The sequence below is a fragment of the Leptomonas pyrrhocoris genome (genome assembly GCF_001293395.1).
Source record: "Leptomonas pyrrhocoris isolate H10 chromosome Unknown, whole genome shotgun sequence".
In the NCBI taxonomy this organism is placed as follows: Eukaryota; Euglenozoa; class Kinetoplastea; order Trypanosomatida; family Trypanosomatidae; genus Leptomonas; species Leptomonas pyrrhocoris.
In genome coordinates, this window is record NW_015438380.1 from 79,169 (window position 1) to 100,275 (window position 21,107).

The 21,107-nt window shown below is 59.0% G+C and overlaps 7 protein-coding genes across 14 annotated transcripts; all 7 read left to right on the forward strand.

Annotated features, from left to right (window-relative positions):
• Positions 1 to 2: 2 nt before the first annotated feature.
• Positions 3 to 2,045, forward strand: ABB37_08387 (putative beta-fructofuranosidase; the record flags this gene model as incomplete). Of its 3 annotated transcripts, none has more annotated exons than XM_015807382.1 (1): positions 3 to 2,045. In XM_015807382.1, the coding sequence occupies exon 1, from the start codon at positions 111 to 113 to the stop codon at positions 2,043 to 2,045; it is 1,935 nt and encodes a 644-aa protein (XP_015653921.1). In that variant the 5' UTR covers positions 3 to 110. The 3 variants fall into 3 exon arrangements, with proteins under 3 accessions (XP_015653921.1, XP_015653922.1, XP_015653923.1); XM_015807383.1 differs by having other exon boundaries at positions 18 to 2,045; XM_015807384.1 differs by having other exon boundaries at positions 101 to 2,045.
• Positions 2,046 to 3,699: 1,654 nt separating this feature from the next.
• ABB37_08388 (putative beta-fructofuranosidase) lies at positions 3,700 to 5,742 on the forward strand (the record flags this gene model as incomplete). 3 transcript variants are annotated; one of them, XM_015807385.1, is made up of 1 exon in its annotated part: positions 3,700 to 5,742. In XM_015807385.1, the coding sequence occupies exon 1, from the start codon at positions 3,808 to 3,810 to the stop codon at positions 5,740 to 5,742; it is 1,935 nt and encodes a 644-aa protein (XP_015653924.1). In that variant the 5' UTR covers positions 3,700 to 3,807. The 3 variants fall into 3 exon arrangements, with proteins under 3 accessions (XP_015653924.1, XP_015653925.1, XP_015653926.1); XM_015807386.1 differs by having other exon boundaries at positions 3,715 to 5,742; XM_015807387.1 differs by having other exon boundaries at positions 3,798 to 5,742.
• Positions 5,743 to 7,396: 1,654 nt separating this feature from the next.
• On the forward strand, positions 7,397 to 11,138 carry ABB37_08389 (putative beta-fructofuranosidase). 3 transcript variants are annotated; one of them, XM_015807388.1, is made up of 1 exon: positions 7,397 to 11,138. In XM_015807388.1, exon 1 carries the CDS (start codon positions 7,505 to 7,507, stop codon positions 9,437 to 9,439), a length of 1,935 nt encoding a protein of 644 aa, XP_015653927.1. In that variant the 5' UTR covers positions 7,397 to 7,504; the 3' UTR covers positions 9,440 to 11,138. The 3 variants fall into 3 exon arrangements, with proteins under 3 accessions (XP_015653927.1, XP_015653928.1, XP_015653929.1); XM_015807389.1 differs by having other exon boundaries at positions 7,412 to 11,138; XM_015807390.1 differs by having other exon boundaries at positions 7,495 to 11,138.
• Positions 11,139 to 11,608: 470 nt separating this feature from the next.
• Positions 11,609 to 14,248, forward strand: ABB37_08390 (putative mitochondrial mitochondrial exoribonuclease DSS-1; the record flags this gene model as incomplete). The annotated part of the gene is made up of 1 exon (XM_015807391.1): positions 11,609 to 14,248. Exon 1 carries the CDS (start codon positions 11,708 to 11,710, stop codon positions 14,246 to 14,248), a length of 2,541 nt encoding a protein of 846 aa, XP_015653930.1. The 5' UTR covers positions 11,609 to 11,707.
• A 522-nt stretch (positions 14,249 to 14,770) lies between these two features.
• On the forward strand, positions 14,771 to 15,371 carry ABB37_08391 (putative ADP-ribosylation factor; the record flags this gene model as incomplete). 2 transcript variants are annotated; one of them, XM_015807392.1, is made up of 1 exon in its annotated part: positions 14,771 to 15,371. In XM_015807392.1, exon 1 carries the CDS (start codon positions 14,814 to 14,816, stop codon positions 15,369 to 15,371), a length of 558 nt encoding a protein of 185 aa, XP_015653931.1. In that variant the 5' UTR covers positions 14,771 to 14,813. The 2 variants fall into 2 exon arrangements, with proteins under 2 accessions (XP_015653931.1, XP_015653932.1); XM_015807393.1 differs by having other exon boundaries at positions 14,778 to 15,371.
• Positions 15,372 to 18,582: 3,211 nt separating this feature from the next.
• Positions 18,583 to 19,473, forward strand: ABB37_08392 (putative trans-sialidase; the record flags this gene model as incomplete). The annotated part of the gene is made up of 1 exon (XM_015807394.1): positions 18,583 to 19,473. The coding sequence occupies one exon, from the start codon at positions 18,583 to 18,585 to the stop codon at positions 19,471 to 19,473; it is 891 nt and encodes a 296-aa protein (XP_015653933.1).
• Positions 19,474 to 19,637: 164 nt separating this feature from the next.
• ABB37_08393 (hypothetical protein) lies at positions 19,638 to 20,606 on the forward strand (the record flags this gene model as incomplete). Its single annotated transcript, XM_015807395.1, has 1 exon — positions 19,638 to 20,606. The coding sequence occupies one exon, from the start codon at positions 19,638 to 19,640 to the stop codon at positions 20,604 to 20,606; it is 969 nt and encodes a 322-aa protein (XP_015653934.1).
• Positions 20,607 to 21,107: the final 501 nt, after the last annotated feature.

The following is a 21,107-nucleotide window of genomic DNA, read 5'->3' on the forward strand; positions in this document are numbered from 1 at the left end:
TCAGAATCGTAACTAATAGCAACCCTCGCTGACTCGCTGACGTACTCCCAACGAGCACCCCCTCGCTCTCTCCTTTCCTCTCCACACCTCTAACGGCAAAAGTCGCACCAATGATCGCTGCCTCGGTGCGTCGCGGCGTGATCTGGCTCCTCGTGGCGGTGGCCATGATGGCCGGCCTCGCCTTGGCCCTGGACGGTGTGCCGTACGAGCCCATCTTCCACATCCGCCCGCCGAAGAACTGGATCAACGACCCGAACGGCCCCTACCGCGACCCGGTGACGGGTAAGATCCACCTGTACATGCAGTACAACCCCAACGGCCCTCTCTGGGGCGACATCGCGTGGTACCACGTCACGTCGGACGACTACGTCAAGTGGACACGCCCCGAGTCGCCGGTGGCGATGTGGGCGGACAAGTGGTACGACAAGTGGGGCGTGTACTCGGGCACGATGATCAACAACAACCACAGCGAGCCCATCGCGGTGTACACGTGCACGGAGCCGGAGAACATCCAGCGCCAGTGCCTCGCCAGCCCGACCAAGGCGGATCTCGTGGGCAAGCGCACGCTGGACCGGCTGGTCAAGAGTGCGCGCAACGTCATCCTGTCGGAGGACGACGTGCCCGGCGTCGTCGGGCTCGGCAACTTCCGCGACCCCACGGAGTGGTGGGAGGACCCGGAGCACCCGGGCCAGTGGCTGATTGCCTTCGTTGCCCGCATCAACGACGCCGAGGGCGACAACGCGCACGTGGTCATCTTCCGCACGCAGGACCCCACCTTCCAGTCCGGCTACAAGTTCTCGCACAGCCTCTACGTGTACAAGTACGACCTGGATGTGATGTTCGAGTGCCCGGACTTCTTCAAGCTGGCGCCGACGGGCGAGCACTACCTGAAGGTGTCCACCATGCCCTCGCACCGCGACTACATCATGTACGGCTCCTACCAGCTGGACAGTAAGCTCGGCCAGTACGTCTTCGTCGAGGATCCCGCACGCAGCTTCACCTTCATCGACTACGGTCCCCTCTACGCCTCGAAGACGTTCCACGACCCCATCCTGAACCGCCGCACCATCTGGGGCTGGACCAACGATGAGCTGAGCGACGACCAGATCCGTGCCAACGGGTGGTCGGGCGTGCAGAACATGCTGCGCACGGTGGAGTACGACAGCACGGAGAAGAAGCTGAAGACGCAGCCCGTGCCGGAGATCAAGGGACTGCGGCTGAACAAGCTGGTGGATGTGGAGGGTGTGCCCGTGACGAGCACGCCGACGCAGATCATCCGCAGCAACACGAACAACACCCTCTACCACGAGATCGTCGCGAAGTTCACCGTGTCCGACCCGTCCATCTTCTCGGCGACGGCGACGTACGCCGCGGACGGGTCAGACGCCCCCGAGATCGGCGTGATGATTCGCGCCAACGCCGACCTCACGCAGAGCGCCAGCGTGTCGCTCAAGATGCCCCCGTACGGCCCGAGCGTGGTGCCGGGCAACCAGCAGAAGGAGGACTGGCCGGCGATCAAGATCTTCGACGGCCCCGACGCGGCGAACTGCAGCGCCGAGTGCAACAAGCTGCGCCTCTGCGAGTCCTACACCTACTTCTCCAGCACGAAGAGCTGCAAGATGTACTGGAAGATCAACCCGATGGAGGCCAGCGCAGACGCCGCCAGCGGTCTCGTGCGGGAGCCGCTGCTGTACCTGAGCCGCGAGGCCTCCAAGTCGATCGGCTCCACCGGTCCGCTGAGCGGCCGCGCGCCGTTCGCCACCGCCACGCCCAACGGCTTCGAGCTGCACATCTACGTGGACAACAGCGTGATCGAGATCTTCAAGGATGGCGGGCTGGAGACGATGACGAGCCGCCTCTACATCGACAACGGCGACGACACGACGGGCGTGGCCGTGTACGCGAAGAACACCGGCGCGGCGACGGTGACCGCCAGCGTGGAGGTGTACACGATGGACACGATCTGGAAGGCGCCGGTGGCGAATGCGGCGAAGAACTTCACCAACTCGCTGTACAACCTGCTGGACACCCTCATCGACGTCTAGGGGCCCCGGTGGAGCGAGCCGTGCCGTCCGTCAAAAGAATCGGTGGTGTTCGGTCTAACGCAGCGTAACTGAAGGTGCGGCCAAAGCGGGGAGCTCTGTGAGCGAGGAGTGGCGCTGCCTGCGTGGCACGATGCGCCTCGACGCATGAGCGCCCTGCAGTCCATCGTCCGTCTGCGCCGCAGTCTCAGCGTCGTTCTCTTTTATTGTTCCTCTCTTCTCGCGTACGAGCGACAGGTGCGCGTCTGCGGCAGGGCGAGGGGTGCAACGCGTTGCCACCCTTCTCTCCCCCTCCCCACCTCCCGCTGGAGCTCATCAAGCAGTGCTTAATGAGTGCGCGGTCACACTCGCAGCGAGGAGCCTCGAGAAGGCAGATGGCGTTCGGCGCACTCGCCAACACGCACGCCGCCTGTCATCATCATTTTCTTTCCCCTGTCTGTTTGTTTGCTTCCCCTCGATCGCTGTGCATCGGACATGGACTTCTGTAGCGAGTGCGGGCCGGCCCCTCAACACACGCATACCTGTGCCGGCATGCATTCCGTCGCACGCAGCGGGGGATGCACCCGCAAAGGCGTCCTTTGCCGTGGCGACACACATCAGTAAAGAAACGAAAATACGGTAGACTACATTTTTAAAGCTTCTGTTTTCTTGTTTGCTCTGCTCCACACCATTGGTAAAGAACACGCTCCCAACGTGCACATCGGTGTGGAAACGCGGAGCTGCGCGCTGTGCTGCCCCACGCACATACACACATACCTGGGGCCTCCGATCGGGTCTGCCTGCACGGGAAGGAGCGCAGGAGGCCCGCCAGCAGCGCCGCGCTCATCAAAAGCTAATCCCCCCTCCTGATCCCCAAAACGCTTGTTTCGATATATATTAATACCTCGTTAAATGTATCTTGTAATCTTCTTGTTTAAAGCCTACCTGTAGGAGTACTGATTGTTTGAGGTGTGTGAAATGCGTGTCCCTGCAGGCGCTCGCACGTATCTTGATGCGCGCGTGTGTCCCTGCCTGTTCACAGCCGTTGCCGGCCCCACCGCCGCACCTCGCTGCGTTTTCTGTCCCATTTCTTTCCTGTGCGGTGGGGCCCGCGAGACCAAAGACGCTCAACACTAAAATCTATTTTTTGTCTTCCGTTTCCTGTGTGTTAAAGTTTCAATGTTTACGCTTTCGCCGGCCTTATATTTATGGTTGCCCGTTGTTCCCTCCCGGAAAGCTCGTTGTGCGCACGCCGCGTTGGGCGTGACAACGTGCTGGGCCTCTTCTAATCGATTCCACTCCTTTTGATGTGCTCTCGCCATCCGCTGTTGTGCTTTGCGCTCTCGTGCACGGCGGTGTTGGCGCACGAGGGTGGCCACGAAGCACGTGGGAAGCGACAACGGCACGCACGATGGAGCGTCTTCGCTTTCCTCTGAGGGCCGTCGGTGCCTGTTGGCTGTCGTTCTGCCGTTCTGCCTCCTCCGCCCTTTCCGCGCTTTCATGCGCTGACCGGCCTCGTCGGTGCTGCACACACACACACACACACACACACGCAGAAATGGCCCTGCGTCTCTTCACCCTCCTCCCTCGTCCCTCGCCCCCTGCGCTTCTCTCTTGTCCCCTTCTCCGCGTCGCCGCCGCCAACCACCTGCGCCAACGCACCGCTGCCGCCCTGCTCAGAATCGTAACTAATAGCAACCCTCGCTGACTCGCTGACGTACTCCCAACGAGCACCCCCTCGCTCTCTCCTTTCCTCTCCACACCTCTAACGGCAAAAGTCGCACCAATGATCGCTGCCTCGGTGCGTCGCGGCGTGATCTGGCTCCTCGTGGCGGTGGCCATGATGGCCGGCCTCGCCTTGGCCCTGGACGGTGTGCCGTACGAGCCCATCTTCCACATCCGCCCGCCGAAGAACTGGATCAACGACCCGAACGGCCCCTACCGCGACCCGGTGACGGGTAAGATCCACCTGTACATGCAGTACAACCCCAACGGCCCTCTCTGGGGCGACATCGCGTGGTACCACGTCACGTCGGACGACTACGTCAAGTGGACACGCCCCGAGTCGCCGGTGGCGATGTGGGCGGACAAGTGGTACGACAAGTGGGGCGTGTACTCGGGCACGATGATCAACAACAACCACAGCGAGCCCATCGCGGTGTACACGTGCACGGAGCCGGAGAACATCCAGCGCCAGTGCCTCGCCAGCCCGACCAAGGCGGATCTCGTGGGCAAGCGCACGCTGGACCGGCTGGTCAAGAGTGCGCGCAACGTCATCCTGTCGGAGGACGACGTGCCCGGCGTCGTCGGGCTCGGCAACTTCCGCGACCCCACGGAGTGGTGGGAGGACCCGGAGCACCCGGGCCAGTGGCTGATTGCCTTCGTTGCCCGCATCAACGACGCCGAGGGCGACAACGCGCACGTGGTCATCTTCCGCACGCAGGACCCCACCTTCCAGTCCGGCTACAAGTTCTCGCACAGCCTCTACGTGTACAAGTACGACCTGGATGTGATGTTCGAGTGCCCGGACTTCTTCAAGCTGGCGCCGACGGGCGAGCACTACCTGAAGGTGTCCACCATGCCCTCGCACCGCGACTACATCATGTACGGCTCCTACCAGCTGGACAGTAAGCTCGGCCAGTACGTCTTCGTCGAGGATCCCGCACGCAGCTTCACCTTCATCGACTACGGTCCCCTCTACGCCTCGAAGACGTTCCACGACCCCATCCTGAACCGCCGCACCATCTGGGGCTGGACCAACGATGAGCTGAGCGACGACCAGATCCGTGCCAACGGGTGGTCGGGCGTGCAGAACATGCTGCGCACGGTGGAGTACGACAGCACGGAGAAGAAGCTGAAGACGCAGCCCGTGCCGGAGATCAAGGGACTGCGGCTGAACAAGCTGGTGGATGTGGAGGGTGTGCCCGTGACGAGCACGCCGACGCAGATCATCCGCAGCAACACGAACAACACCCTCTACCACGAGATCGTCGCGAAGTTCACCGTGTCCGACCCGTCCATCTTCTCGGCGACGGCGACGTACGCCGCGGACGGGTCAGACGCCCCCGAGATCGGCGTGATGATTCGCGCCAACGCCGACCTCACGCAGAGCGCCAGCGTGTCGCTCAAGATGCCCCCGTACGGCCCGAGCGTGGTGCCGGGCAACCAGCAGAAGGAGGACTGGCCGGCGATCAAGATCTTCGACGGCCCCGACGCGGCGAACTGCAGCGCCGAGTGCAACAAGCTGCGCCTCTGCGAGTCCTACACCTACTTCTCCAGCACGAAGAGCTGCAAGATGTACTGGAAGATCAACCCGATGGAGGCCAGCGCAGACGCCGCCAGCGGTCTCGTGCGGGAGCCGCTGCTGTACCTGAGCCGCGAGGCCTCCAAGTCGATCGGCTCCACCGGTCCGCTGAGCGGCCGCGCGCCGTTCGCCACCGCCACGCCCAACGGCTTCGAGCTGCACATCTACGTGGACAACAGCGTGATCGAGATCTTCAAGGATGGCGGGCTGGAGACGATGACGAGCCGCCTCTACATCGACAACGGCGACGACACGACGGGCGTGGCCGTGTACGCGAAGAACACCGGCGCGGCGACGGTGACCGCCAGCGTGGAGGTGTACACGATGGACACGATCTGGAAGGCGCCGGTGGCGAATGCGGCGAAGAACTTCACCAACTCGCTGTACAACCTGCTGGACACCCTCATCGACGTCTAGGGGCCCCGGTGGAGCGAGCCGTGCCGTCCGTCAAAAGAATCGGTGGTGTTCGGTCTAACGCAGCGTAACTGAAGGTGCGGCCAAAGCGGGGAGCTCTGTGAGCGAGGAGTGGCGCTGCCTGCGTGGCACGATGCGCCTCGACGCATGAGCGCCCTGCAGTCCATCGTCCGTCTGCGCCGCAGTCTCAGCGTCGTTCTCTTTTATTGTTCCTCTCTTCTCGCGTACGAGCGACAGGTGCGCGTCTGCGGCAGGGCGAGGGGTGCAACGCGTTGCCACCCTTCTCTCCCCCTCCCCACCTCCCGCTGGAGCTCATCAAGCAGTGCTTAATGAGTGCGCGGTCACACTCGCAGCGAGGAGCCTCGAGAAGGCAGATGGCGTTCGGCGCACTCGCCAACACGCACGCCGCCTGTCATCATCATTTTCTTTCCCCTGTCTGTTTGTTTGCTTCCCCTCGATCGCTGTGCATCGGACATGGACTTCTGTAGCGAGTGCGGGCCGGCCCCTCAACACACGCATACCTGTGCCGGCATGCATTCCGTCGCACGCAGCGGGGGATGCACCCGCAAAGGCGTCCTTTGCCGTGGCGACACACATCAGTAAAGAAACGAAAATACGGTAGACTACATTTTTAAAGCTTCTGTTTTCTTGTTTGCTCTGCTCCACACCATTGGTAAAGAACACGCTCCCAACGTGCACATCGGTGTGGAAACGCGGAGCTGCGCGCTGTGCTGCCCCACGCACATACACACATACCTGGGGCCTCCGATCGGGTCTGCCTGCACGGGAAGGAGCGCAGGAGGCCCGCCAGCAGCGCCGCGCTCATCAAAAGCTAATCCCCCCTCCTGATCCCCAAAACGCTTGTTTCGATATATATTAATACCTCGTTAAATGTATCTTGTAATCTTCTTGTTTAAAGCCTACCTGTAGGAGTACTGATTGTTTGAGGTGTGTGAAATGCGTGTCCCTGCAGGCGCTCGCACGTATCTTGATGCGCGCGTGTGTCCCTGCCTGTTCACAGCCGTTGCCGGCCCCACCGCCGCACCTCGCTGCGTTTTCTGTCCCATTTCTTTCCTGTGCGGTGGGGCCCGCGAGACCAAAGACGCTCAACACTAAAATCTATTTTTTGTCTTCCGTTTCCTGTGTGTTAAAGTTTCAATGTTTACGCTTTCGCCGGCCTTATATTTATGGTTGCCCGTTGTTCCCTCCCGGAAAGCTCGTTGTGCGCACGCCGCGTTGGGCGTGACAACGTGCTGGGCCTCTTCTAATCGATTCCACTCCTTTTGATGTGCTCTCGCCATCCGCTGTTGTGCTTTGCGCTCTCGTGCACGGCGGTGTTGGCGCACGAGGGTGGCCACGAAGCACGTGGGAAGCGACAACGGCACGCACGATGGAGCGTCTTCGCTTTCCTCTGAGGGCCGTCGGTGCCTGTTGGCTGTCGTTCTGCCGTTCTGCCTCCTCCGCCCTTTCCGCGCTTTCATGCGCTGACCGGCCTCGTCGGTGCTGCACACACACACACACACACACACACGCAGAAATGGCCCTGCGTCTCTTCACCCTCCTCCCTCGTCCCTCGCCCCCTGCGCTTCTCTCTTGTCCCCTTCTCCGCGTCGCCGCCGCCAACCACCTGCGCCAACGCACCGCTGCCGCCCTGCTCAGAATCGTAACTAATAGCAACCCTCGCTGACTCGCTGACGTACTCCCAACGAGCACCCCCTCGCTCTCTCCTTTCCTCTCCACACCTCTAACGGCAAAAGTCGCACCAATGATCGCTGCCTCGGTGCGTCGCGGCGTGATCTGGCTCCTCGTGGCGGTGGCCATGATGGCCGGCCTCGCCTTGGCCCTGGACGGTGTGCCGTACGAGCCCATCTTCCACATCCGCCCGCCGAAGAACTGGATCAACGACCCGAACGGCCCCTACCGCGACCCGGTGACGGGTAAGATCCACCTGTACATGCAGTACAACCCCAACGGCCCTCTCTGGGGCGACATCGCGTGGTACCACGTCACGTCGGACGACTACGTCAAGTGGACACGCCCCGAGTCGCCGGTGGCGATGTGGGCGGACAAGTGGTACGACAAGTGGGGCGTGTACTCGGGCACGATGATCAACAACAACCACAGCGAGCCCATCGCGGTGTACACGTGCACGGAGCCGGAGAACATCCAGCGCCAGTGCCTCGCCAGCCCGACCAAGGCGGATCTCGTGGGCAAGCGCACGCTGGACCGGCTGGTCAAGAGTGCGCGCAACGTCATCCTGTCGGAGGACGACGTGCCCGGCGTCGTCGGGCTCGGCAACTTCCGCGACCCCACGGAGTGGTGGGAGGACCCGGAGCACCCGGGCCAGTGGCTGATTGCCTTCGTTGCCCGCATCAACGACGCCGAGGGCGACAACGCGCACGTGGTCATCTTCCGCACGCAGGACCCCACCTTCCAGTCCGGCTACAAGTTCTCGCACAGCCTCTACGTGTACAAGTACGACCTGGATGTGATGTTCGAGTGCCCGGACTTCTTCAAGCTGGCGCCGACGGGCGAGCACTACCTGAAGGTGTCCACCATGCCCTCGCACCGCGACTACATCATGTACGGCTCCTACCAGCTGGACAGTAAGCTCGGCCAGTACGTCTTCGTCGAGGATCCCGCACGCAGCTTCACCTTCATCGACTACGGTCCCCTCTACGCCTCGAAGACGTTCCACGACCCCATCCTGAACCGCCGCACCATCTGGGGCTGGACCAACGATGAGCTGAGCGACGACCAGATCCGTGCCAACGGGTGGTCGGGCGTGCAGAACATGCTGCGCACGGTGGAGTACGACAGCACGGAGAAGAAGCTGAAGACGCAGCCCGTGCCGGAGATCAAGGGACTGCGGCTGAACAAGCTGGTGGATGTGGAGGGTGTGCCCGTGACGAGCACGCCGACGCAGATCATCCGCAGCAACACGAACAACACCCTCTACCACGAGATCGTCGCGAAGTTCACCGTGTCCGACCCGTCCATCTTCTCGGCGACGGCGACGTACGCCGCGGACGGGTCAGACGCCCCCGAGATCGGCGTGATGATTCGCGCCAACGCCGACCTCACGCAGAGCGCCAGCGTGTCGCTCAAGATGCCCCCGTACGGCCCGAGCGTGGTGCCGGGCAACCAGCAGAAGGAGGACTGGCCGGCGATCAAGATCTTCGACGGCCCCGACGCGGCGAACTGCAGCGCCGAGTGCAACAAGCTGCGCCTCTGCGAGTCCTACACCTACTTCTCCAGCACGAAGAGCTGCAAGATGTACTGGAAGATCAACCCGATGGAGGCCAGCGCAGACGCCGCCAGCGGTCTCGTGCGGGAGCCGCTGCTGTACCTGAGCCGCGAGGCCTCCAAGTCGATCGGCTCCACCGGTCCGCTGAGCGGCCGCGCGCCGTTCGCCACCGCCACGCCCAACGGCTTCGAGCTGCACATCTACGTGGACAACAGCGTGATCGAGATCTTCAAGGATGGCGGGCTGGAGACGATGACGAGCCGCCTCTACATCGACAACGGCGACGACACGACGGGCGTGGCCGTGTACGCGAAGAACACCGGCGCGGCGACGGTGACCGCCAGCGTGGAGGTGTACACGATGGACACGATCTGGAAGGCGCCGGTGGCGAATGCGGCGAAGAACTTCACCAACTCGCTGTACAACCTGCTGGACACCCTCATCGACGTCTAGGGGCCCCGGTGGAGCGAGCCGTGCCGTCCGTCAAAAGAATCGGTGGTGTTCGGTCTAACGCAGCGTAACTGAAGGTGCGGCCAAAGCGGGGAGCTCTGTGAGCGAGGAGTGGCGCTGCCTGCGTGGCACGATGCGCCTCGACGCATGAGCGCCCTGCAGTCCATCGTCCGTCTGCGCCGCAGTCTCAGCGTCGTTCTCTTTTATTGTTCCTCTCTTCTCGCGTACGAGCGACAGGTGCGCGTCTGCGGCAGGGCGAGGGGTGCAACGCGTTGCCACCCTTCTCTCCCCCTCCCCACCTCCCGCTGGAGCTCATCAAGCAGTGCTTAATGAGTGCGCGGTCACACTCGCAGCGAGGAGCCTCGAGAAGGCAGATGGCGTTCGGCGCACTCGCCAACACGCACGCCGCCTGTCATCATCATTTTCTTTCCCCTGTCTGTTTGTTTGCTTCCCCTCGATCGCTGTGCATCGGACATGGACTTCTGTAGCGAGTGCGGGCCGGCCCCTCAACACACGCATACCTGTGCCGGCATGCATTCCGTCGCACGCAGCGGGGGATGCACCCGCAAAGGCGTCCTTTGCCGTGGCGACACACATCAGTAAAGAAACGAAAATACGGTAGACTACATTTTTAAAGCTTCTGTTTTCTTGTTTGCTCTGCTCCACACCATTGGTAAAGAACACGCTCCCAACGTGCACATCGGTGTGGAAACGCGGAGCTGCGCGCTGTGCTGCCCCACGCACATACACACATACCTGGGGCCTCCGATCGGGTCTGCCTGCACGGGAAGGAGCGCAGGAGGCCCGCCAGCAGCGCCGCGCTCATCAAAAGCTAATCCCCCCTCCTGATCCCCAAAACGCTTGTTTCGATATATATTAATACCTCGTTAAATGTATCTTGTAATCTTCTTGTTTAAAGCCTACCTGTAGGAGTACTGATTGTTTGAGGTGTGTGAAATGCGTGTCCCTGCAGGCGCTCGCACGTATCTTGATGCGCGCGTGTGTCCCTGCCTGTTCACAGCCGTTGCCGGCCCCACCGCCGCACCTCGCTGCGTTTTCTGTCCCATTTCTTTCCTGTGCGGTGGGGCCCGCGAGACCAAAGACGCTCAACACTAAAATCTATTTTTTGTCTTCCGTTTCCTGTGTGTTAAAGTTTCAATGTTTACGCTTTCGCCGGCCTTATATTTATGGTTGCCCGTTGTTCCCTCCCGGAAAGCTCGTTGTGCGCACGCCGCGTTGGGCGTGACAACGTGCTGGGCCTCTTCTAATCGATTCCACTCCTTTTGATGTGCTCTCGCCATCCGCTGTTGTGCTTTGCGCTCTCGTGCACGGCGGTGTTGGCGCACGAGGGTGGCCACGAAGCACGTGGGAAGCGACAACGGCACGCACGATGGAGCGTCTTACAGAGCTGCTTCGACGGTCTCTGAGGGCGGTGGATTCGCTGTCGCGCTTCGCGGACGTTGCGTTGGTCGGCAGTCCAGTTTTACCTCTGCGTGTCGGCGAGTGTGTGTGCTCCTTTCTGCAGCTGTGTGGGATGCACGGAAACACCAAATGGGTCTCGTCGGAGTTCAACGCGGGAACCGAAGAGGAAAAAAACGAACGTTATTATTAATAATCCTTCTTTCTTCTTCTTGTGTTTTGTTTTACGTACACCGCACTTGGAAAATCGCCATTACGAGCGTAAGTGGCAGTGGAAAAGAATACTACTGAAAGCGAATCGTGAGATTGGTGGTGTTGGTGAGACGAGTCCACAGCGAGCTCTGGGGCTCCACGGCGTGATCCTCACAAGACACGTGGGGGTTGGTATACGTGTGTGTGTGTGGGTGTGTGGGTGTCTTACGTTGTCTTGAGACGTATTTAACGGACAACGAAGATTGGATGGCCGATGCTGCATGGAGCGTTTTTGCTGAGGTCCGTAGGCTGGGTATTTGTCGGGGCAGGCGTCGCGTCGCCAACTTCATGGCGTTGTGCTCCTCGTACCCTTTTTCGGCCCCTCTCTTGGAGGTGCGCGGTGCATCTCCCGTGTCGTGACTCTGCCCTTCTCCACCGGTGATCTTTCTCTTCCTTGCTGCTTTGTCGGTGTTGGGTTGTCTTTCCGTTTTCAGAGAGCATTTGCTCCTCTCTCTCTCCCTCTCTTTCTCTCTGTCCCACTTCACCGTTCATACATCGCAAAGAGTACTTGCAGCAGAAGCGGCGAAGTACTGTTGGTCAGTATTATTAATCATAAACTTCACATTTTTTTTGCTGGTCGGTAACCCTTCGTGCCTCTTAATGCGGTCCTTTTCTCTCAGCATGAGGCGCATTTGCCTGCTTCCGTCTTTCCATTGTCGACCTTCCCGCATCCCCCATCAGACGAGTATCCGCGCCGGGTCTACAAAGGCGGCTAGCTCAGAAAGCCGTACCGCCTCTGCTTCTTCTCCTCCGCCTTCCTCCCCGGTCCGCGCCATTCAAGCCGCCTCGCACTTCACCGGCAACTACCTCGACACAGCGTGGACGCGGCAGTTCATTCTCGGTTCTCTGCTGCAGCGCTTTGACCCTCTCCCCCGCTCGACCACCCAAAAAACAGCGTTGTCCGCTGCCGCGAATGCGCGTGCGGTGGAGGCGGCGTTGCTGGACTGCCAGCGCGTCTTCAGCTCCATCTGGAAGCTCCCCGTGCGTCCTCTTGACCAACTCAGCGAGGCTCGCATTCTCCGCCTCTTAGCCCGCTACGCCGCTGGGGAAGGCGTCTTGTCCGATGAAGCCCTTGAAGCCTTCCAGGACGTTCTTCGACGCCTCCCTGGTGCCCCGGCCAACGTGACGGACCCGGTGCAGATGCGCACGCTGTTGGAACTGATTCGCTACGTGGAGCCGGGGGACAACTTGAATCGAGTGGCGTACGCGGGGGAGCTGGCGTACCCCCCGCAGGCGCACGCCTTCATGATGGAGTTACTGGAGGAGGCCCGGCAGGTCGACGGCGGAGACGCCTTTGACGGGCTGCGCGAGCGCCGCGCCGGTCCGGGCTACGCCATCGACTCCGCCACGACGAGTGAGGTGGACGACGCGATTGGGGTGTGTGTGGAGGCGAAGACCGGGGAGAGGTACTTCGTGGTGTACGTCTCGGACGCCACCGTGTACTGCCCGTTTGACAGCTCGCTGGAGCAGGTAACGGCACGGCGGCTGACCACGACGACCTATCTGCCGGAGGGGGTGTACTTTATGCTGCCGAAGCCCATTGTAGAGGCGGCGACGCTGCGGGAGGACCGCCCCTGCCGCACCTTCAACGTTATCTTCCAGATTGACGAGCGCACGGGGGAGGTGAAGAACTACGCCGTGGCGGTGGGCTGGTTGGAGCAGCTGCGCCGCATCACCTACGATCAGGTGCAGGAAATAATCGACAAGGAGGAGAAGACGAAAGACGGCGGCGACGCAGCGCGGAGCGAATCGCAGCTGCGGACCACCGCCACCGACCCCGCGGCGTCCGCCCCGCTCCAGCACCCCGCACCGGCGTGGATGACGCCGGCGGATAAGGCGAACCTTTTCTACATCCTGCACTGTGCGAGAATTCGACTGCGAGCGCGGCTGGATCGGCAGCGCGCGGCAGCGGCGGCAGCGGTGATGGGCGGACCAAAAGATGAGCAGCAAAAATGGAAAGGCGGAGAAGACGAAGACGAAGACGAAGACGGTGCGATGGCACCGCCGACGGACTTCAGTCTGCCCGACCCTCTCATCAAGGTTAAGGGAACGCAGGTGCTCTCGGTGACCGACCAGGTCGTCTCCACCCAAGATGCGCGGCTCGCCGTGGCGGAGTTGATGATTGCGGCAAATGAGGTCTGCTCCCGTGTGGCACAAGCGAATCACCTCGCCCTGCCCTTCCGCGGCACCCGCGCCCTCTCCGTCGACCACCTCGTCGCCCACTACTACTCTGAGCCGCAGGGGGTCTGCACGCCGGCCTCGCTCGACACCTCGCACGTCTTCCTCGCAGAGGCGATGCAGTCGTCGGTGCGCCGGCTGAGCACCGTGACGCGCGCGATTTACCATCACACCCCGCTGCACCACGCCGGGCTGGACACGGCGTTTTACACCCACAGCACGAGTCCGCTGCGTCGCTACGCGGACATGTTGGTGCATCATCAGCTGAAGACGTGGCTGTGGCAGCAGTACCGCGGCCGGGCCGCCTCGGTGTCCTATTCGTCTTTTATTCGAGGCGCGCCTCAGCAGTTTATTCCAGAGCACGCGATGGCCACCCTGTGTGCCATGATCAGCACCAAGCAGGAACGTGCCAGTCTGCTGCAGGACAGCAGCACGCGATTTTGGATTCTCCGCTACCTCGAAGACCTCGAGCGGACCTCCAACATCGACGTCGCTGGAGCGAGCGCGGCGGCGACCGGAAGGAGGAGGAGGAAGACGTATTTGTGTCTCGTGGGTGCGTCACGGCGAGTGGTGGGAGCTCCCACGTACAGCCGCTTTGCCTGTTCCTCGCAGGACACGTCCAGCCTACTCTCCCAGTCCTTTACGCGTCACAACAGCAGCTGCGCGACACAGCATCCACTTCGTCCGGCGACGGTGCTGCTCGATGAGCCGCGTTGGCGCCAGCGCGAGGCGGAGTTTACGTACGTATCGGACATCTACCTCCCCGAAGTGCAGCTTGTCCACACCATCACCCACCACCGCGACGACATCCGTGTCGGCGCCGTCGTGGAGTGCGAAGTGGCACGGGTGCAGCCGACGCAGGGGGTTTTAGAGCTGAACATCCTCCGGGTCCTTTCCGGCGGCGACGAACGTCATTACGAGCGCTTGTGGATGGGCGCGTTGGTCTCCCAACTGGATGCGTAAGGCGGAAATGGGGGAGGAGAAGGGAGGCGGAAGGAGCCGGGCAGAACGTGCTCCCCCTCCCCTCTCTCTCAGCTCTCTACTAAGGAAACGGTGCGGGTAACGATTGAGGTAGGGAACACATCGTTGTGATGGTCTCCCCCTCTCTTCACATGGCCTAGCGACTTCGGTTTGACAGTTTATGCACGACGGAAATATCTACATACATATATAGAGAGAAAGAGAAGCTACAGCGTTGCTGCGTCCAGCAAATCCAAGGCGTGTATCTTTATCGGTATCGCTACGCTGAGCTCTGCTCTCTCTCTCTCTCCCTCCCTGCCGCGGATCATGCTCCAGGTTTTACCCCCAGTCCGCAGCACCCCGATAACCTGCTGTTTATCCCCCAGAAAAGCCTGGATCTGTTCTCGCTCCCTCGTCTCTCCAACACACACACACACACACTCCTTTTATCATAATCGCTTCTATCGTGTGTGCTATTACTTTTGTTGTTGATGCTCTCCATTTACATATATATATATATATATAAGGAAAAAGCGTAGCGCCTTCTCGCCGTGCACCTGCGCAGCGGATGGGGTCCCTCTTCTCCAGCCTGTTCGGCATGTTTCGCGCCAACAGGTCGTATAAACTGCTCATCCTCGGCCTGAACAACGCCGGCAAGACCTCCATCCTGTACCACCTACAGCTAGGACACGCCATCACCACCCAGCCCACGCTGGGCGGCAACACCGAGACGCTGACCATCACGCACCCGCACACGAATAACACCATCACCCTCACCTGTTGGGACTTGGGGGGGCAGGAGCAGCTGCGAGCCTCGTGGAAGCTGTACTACGACCACACCGACGCCGTCCTCTTTGTGGTGGACGCGGCCGACACGGCACGCTTCGCCACGGCAAAAGAGGTGCTGCACCAGCTCCTGCACAGTGAGCCGTCTCTGCAGCACTCGGTGCTCTTGGTGCTGGCGAATAAGCAAGATGTGGAGTCGGCTGCCTCTCCCGCGGAGTTGATGGAGTACTTGGAGCTCGGAAAGCTGAAGAATCGGACGTGGACGCTGATGGGCTGCAGTGCGTCTACAGGGGAGTCACTGCGGGAGGCGATGAACTGGATTGCGGAGAACGTTGTCTGAGGCGACGTGTCACACATGTGATTTGCGCCGCTTCGCTGCGCTTCCCCCATCCATTCGCGTACGACTGCCGCGGTGGGTGAATGCTGTTGGGGTTGCGATGTTTTTGTTTTCTCTGCTGATCACTCTCTTTACCGCTCTCTTCTTCTTTTGGACCGGCGTCGTGTCGTGGGTGTGTTAATCTGTTGTCTTTTTTTTCCCAATTCCATTTGCTGTAAATTTAGTGGTGCCGTGTGGTTTGCTTTGTTTCCCCGTCTGCGCCACTTTCTGTGTGTGTGAGGGCGAGTAATCGTATGTGCTGTGTCGAGGCTCATTCGTGGATTTACACCCAGCGTTGTTCACAGTGAAATCTGATTGGGCTTTTCCGGACATGCGCCTCTCTTCCTTTTGCGTTATTCCATCTAAGGTTGAAGTGAAGTGCACTTAGAAGTGCTCTCTTAGCTCTTTATCACGTCCGCTGCGTTTATCGTTGGCGTCATCACTGACGCTCTCCTTCTTCGATTTGCTCTTGGGTTGGTTGGTGGTGCTTGGTACGCACCCCTGCACAGCAAACACGCCGTCACGCAAATGGCTCCCTGCGGTGGTCCTCGTCTGATTGACCCAACCTCCAACCCCACCGTCTTCCTCATCTCTTCCCTTCTCTCTGTCTCTCTCTGTCTCTCTGTGTGTGCCATTTTACCAAAGCTGCGCCTATAAACGACACAGGTGGCTCTGATCCTGGATGTAGTACCTCGTGCACACTTCTAGTTTCTTTTTTCTTCATAGTCTTCTTCTTCTTGTCGTTGCACAAGAACCGTCAGCGAGCTGTGCTCCCTTTATTCACATCCTGGATTTTCTCTTTTCTTCTGTATATTTCTCTCTCTTCCTTCTGTTCTCTCTGTCTCTCCTTACCGGCTGCGTGTGTGTGTGTGCGTGTGTGGCTCTCAAAACGATTCGAAACGACTTGCAAAATCCATATTTATTTGTTTATTTATACAGTGCTCCTTTCACGCTCAAACGAGACTTTTTACGCTGCATGTAAGTTGCGGTTGCTGTTTTTGTTTGGCGGAGTGGCACGTTTCTTTTTCTTGTCCCTCTCTCTTTCCTCTCTCTCTCTCTCTCGTACGTCCGCTGTGGTTTCAAAGGCTTCCTTCTTCTGTCTGAGTGGCGGTGTGTGTGTTTGTTTGTTTGTTGTTTACTTTACTCAAAAGGTGGTCGACGCGTTGTCCTTCTCTCTTTAAAAAAAGGAAGAAGAATAAGAATAATAACTGAGTTCTCTTCTTTCTCTCTTTGTCTCTTCTTTTCACGGCAACAAGTTTTAAAAAAAAAAAGGAAGCTTATACACACCAAAATCTGTTCTTCTTGACTCTGTTTTTTTTTGTTTGTTTTGTTTTCTTCTCCTTCGTGTTTATTCTCTCCTTCTTTGCGGCCGCCTTGAATCTCCGACGCGCATTCTCTCCCTTTTTCTTTTGTTTTCTGTTTCTGAGCACCCAGAACTGTTGCGGCTGTGAAGAAACAACAAAGGAGGGGAGGAGGGAAAAACGGAAAAATAGAAGCCTCGGGCCCGAGAGCCGTGCGGGACGGTCTCGTTGGAAGGGGGGAGTGTGTGGTGGCACGCCACCATTTAACATTCTTTTTTTCCGTTTCTTTGGTTTTTGCTGGTCGCCAATTCTTTCTCTCTCTTTTTTGTTTTCTTTCTTATTCATTATACACACAGTGGGCTACGCGACGTTGCTCTCATTCTGCAGTTCTGTTGGGTTTTTTGATTTGCTAGCTTCTTCCTCTTCTGCGTTGTGCAAAACTCCACTTGCACGTTTCTCTTCTTTATCTGATTTTTGTTTTCTTGGTTTTCTTTTCTCGAAGGATCGCCTCTTTTCCCTCACACGGACATACATTGGTCCATTCATTTCTCTGTGTCGTCTTCGCTGTTGCTATTGAGTTGAACAGTTCCAGGAGGGAATCTTCAGCCTTTTTTTTTTTCATATAATCGCTTTCACCTCGGCTTTTTCTGTGAGCCTGCGAGGGGAATGGAAGGGACGGAAAAAATGAGTTGAATGTGATTGGCAGCGGAGAGATTGGCGGATCTCGGTCATTTAGGGTAATGCTCTAAACTATCTTCTCCTTATCTATTAACTCCTGAATCCTGGTTCTTCCGTATTCTGGTTTGCCTGGCACAGTTGTTTTCAGCATCGAGAGAAACTCCGGTTTTTCGCTGAAAACTCCCTTCTCAGAGTTTTATTCGCAAGTTTTTTACATATTCATCGCCAGTTGTTTCTTATAATCATCGCCAGTTGTTTCATAAGTTTTAAAAAAATATATTTAAAAAAATTAGTAGATCCATGAATATATTAAAACCCTTTTAGGTAGTTTCCCTCAATATGGCGCTTATACTCATCGATCCGTCCAAGTGGAACTTGGTTTGCACGGATTAATATGAGAACCTTCCCGAGCAGGGCGAATGCGAGTTGACTCTGCAGATCGTGGGCCCGAACGGATCGGATTCTCGGCCTGTGACCTTCCGAGTCAGGCGGGAGAATACTTCTCTGATCCTCAGGGATGGATACGAGACGTTCGATTGGCACACGTTCCCCCATCACGTTGAACGTTTCCGCATCGAGACCCGCGACCTCTATGAGAGGTTGATCCAAAAGACGGAGCTGGCGGGGTACTACATGGGGATGGCACAGTCCGCCACGGCTGTGGACACAGTCCCCCTGCAGTCGGACATCTCCCTACTGCGGGAGCAGGCGGCTTCGGAGGTTGCAGGTGCACGCCATGAGGCAGCGATGCACAACCAGTTGATAGCATGACGACGGGGAAGACGGGCCTGGGGCGCCAACACAAAAGTCTCGGTTGACTTTTTTAGACGACGCCGAGTCAGTGGCTGAGTCGCTGAAGGTGGAGTTCGACCCAATGGACGTCTGCACCTGGCGTCCTTGGTTCCGTGGGAAGACTCCCTACGAGATTGAGAAGCAGCTGAAGCACATTTTTCTTCGCGGCGAGGCACCCCGCACTGCGCCAGTGAATGATGCCTTCCAGGCGGTCCTGCGGTGGCTGTTGGCGGCGGAGGCCGACCCGCGGTATTGGGCTGACCACCAGGGCACTGGGCGCAGGATGGGTTTGACGTTGTTTTACAGGGTCAATGGATCCTCGTACAAGATGACGGAGACTGAGTTTCTGCAGGCGTGCGAGGAGAACTCGTACAATTTCGACCCGCTCCTCAAAGTTCTATCGAATGTTTTGGGACGGGTTGGAGGCGGTGCCCCCTCACCTGTCGGCTCTGAGGAGCCAGGTCAACGAAGTGGCGGCAGACATGTACGAGCCGACCACATGGGAGCAGCGCACATCACTGCTCAGAGGCTTTCAGTCGTTTTGCCTCGAAGCCGGACTGCCGCTCAACCTCGACGCGGTGCCGGTTTTCCTGGAGTCGAAGGAGCTCAAGTACTCTACCAAGGTGCAGTACGGCACCACACTGAAGTCCCTGCTCACGAGGGAGATAGCGGTGGTAGACGCGTACCTGGCGGGATGCCGGAAGCGCGAGGCAAAGGAGGAGGTGCGTCAGGCAGCACCGATCACACCAGCGGACATGCGGGCCCTGGTGGAAGGGGCCCCTTCGTGGGCCGACGCCACTGTGATGCAGTTGGCATGGATGACCGCGTCGCGGTGGGGGGAGGTGAAGGATCTCCGAGGGGAGAACCTGCTGCCACAACCGGACGGGTCGGTGATTTTGGACTGGGCAGCCATTCCAAAAACGGCAAAGATCAATCCATACCGCGCACATCGGTATGTGAAGTTGCAGGGTCCCATGGCCCAGGAGCTGCGAAAGTTGAAGGCTCAGGTCGGGGAGAGCGGCAAGCTGACTGGGCTCACGACGACACAAATCGCACAGCGTCTGCGCGAGCGCGGATACTCAGCACACTCCATCAAGCGAGGAGCTCTTCAGTCAGCGGCACAGCTGGCCCAAGAGCACGCACTTCCCCCACGCTCGGTGGTGGCTCTCGCGAAGCACGCAGACCCTCTGGATATACCGACGACGACGGTTCGCTACATGGGCCCAAAAACCACGGAACTCACGAATTCTCACGTGCTGCCGGGTTTACTCGACCGTTTGGTTTTTCGGAAGTGAGTCAGGCACCTTGGATGGAACCAGAGCGGCGCGTTGCTTTTGGAGGGCACACGGTCCTCCGCCGAGCCAACAAAAGTCGTGTTGCGAGTGAGGAGGAGCAACGTTCTCTCCCCCTCCAGAACGTGGACGTGCAGCCGCTGAACGTCGAAATCTTGCGGTCACGCATGAAGGCGTCGGCCAAGGCGCGGTTTGACGAGTTATGGCGTTTACTGTCATCGCCGGAACAGCTCGATCCAGGAACGTCACCGCTCAGGACGATTTTTGAAGGTGATGCCCGAGTCCTCATGTCGGCAGGCGTCTTGGTGCCGGCGTCTCCGAGACCTACGCGGGGTTGGTTCGTTCCTTTCTCGGTTGTGGAGGAGAAACCTTCGGGGCTACGTAGGAGGTTTATCGCGTGGCCGAAAGAGAAGAACCTGGAGGACTCCTACGAGGCTGACGTGCCGTTGGGTCACATTTCCGCATACCTCGACGTTGTGTGGGAGGAAGGCGCATCCAATTTGGACCTGAAAGCCTCGTTTTACCAGGTACCGCTGCCTGAGGAGGCGCGTTCGGCTTTTCGTTGCCGCCTCGACGACGGCACCCTCGTTGAGCTGGCGCGGCTGCCGATGGGGTATGCTGCGAGTCCGGAGCTTATGCAGTTGTTAACGTCGGCGTTGGCAGGAGTACCCACTGTGGTCGATGCCGCCTTCGCCTGCCCAACGGCATTGAAAATCCACGTCTGGATAGACAATGTGAGAATTGCTGGTCCCCTGAAGGCCGTGGAGGCCTGGACGCGGCGTGTGACACAGTTCGCGCGGGACGCCAGCGTCACGATTGGTGAGTCGGAGGTTGCGGTTGCGTCATATACATTCGTCGGGGTGTTTTTTGATCACGCAACTCATACTGTACGTTTAGGTGAAAAGACATGGCGCCATCTGCGGGAGACCCCTCCTTTCGAGGAGATGACGGTGGGTGATTTGGAGGTCTTTACATCCCGCGCCATCTATGGCGCGGCGGTGCTGGGCGTCCGCCTGTTTCGTAACTACATGTTTCTGAAGTTTGTGAGACGCCAGCTGAGCTCCCTCAATAGAGGTAAGATCACCACCAGGAGCAAGATCACCATGACGCCCTACATCCGGGGTTTTCGCGTCTGATTTGTTGGAGGTCTTGCACCGAAACGAGGCGCGTCTCGTGCATCGGCCGGGGGGTGAGCCGACAGCCACATTGGTGACGGATGCTTCGCTCCAGGGTTGGGGGGCGGTTCTTTTTCTGGGCGCCGGTCCAGTATTCATCACGGGGGCTCGGTGGGATTCTTCACCGCGGATGATCATGCAGGCTGAGGCGCGTGCGGTGCACCTGGGGCTGCTGGCTTTTCGAGAGCGCCTACCGAGACGATTGTTTGTATTGATCGACAACACATCAGTTCTGGGGGCGGTGCGACGCGGAATTTCGAAATCGGGAGCGCTTGCGGCCGAGCTACAGCAGGTGGACCAACTTCTCCGCGACGAGGGGATACACGTGGTTTTCCGGTACATTCGGTCTGAGGACAACGTCGCGGATTTTCCCTCACGCGAACGCGACATTCCCACGACGGCTTTGGCGAAGGGGTATAACTTGCGAAGGGGAGACAGGGACCCATGGGATCCTTAAAAAGA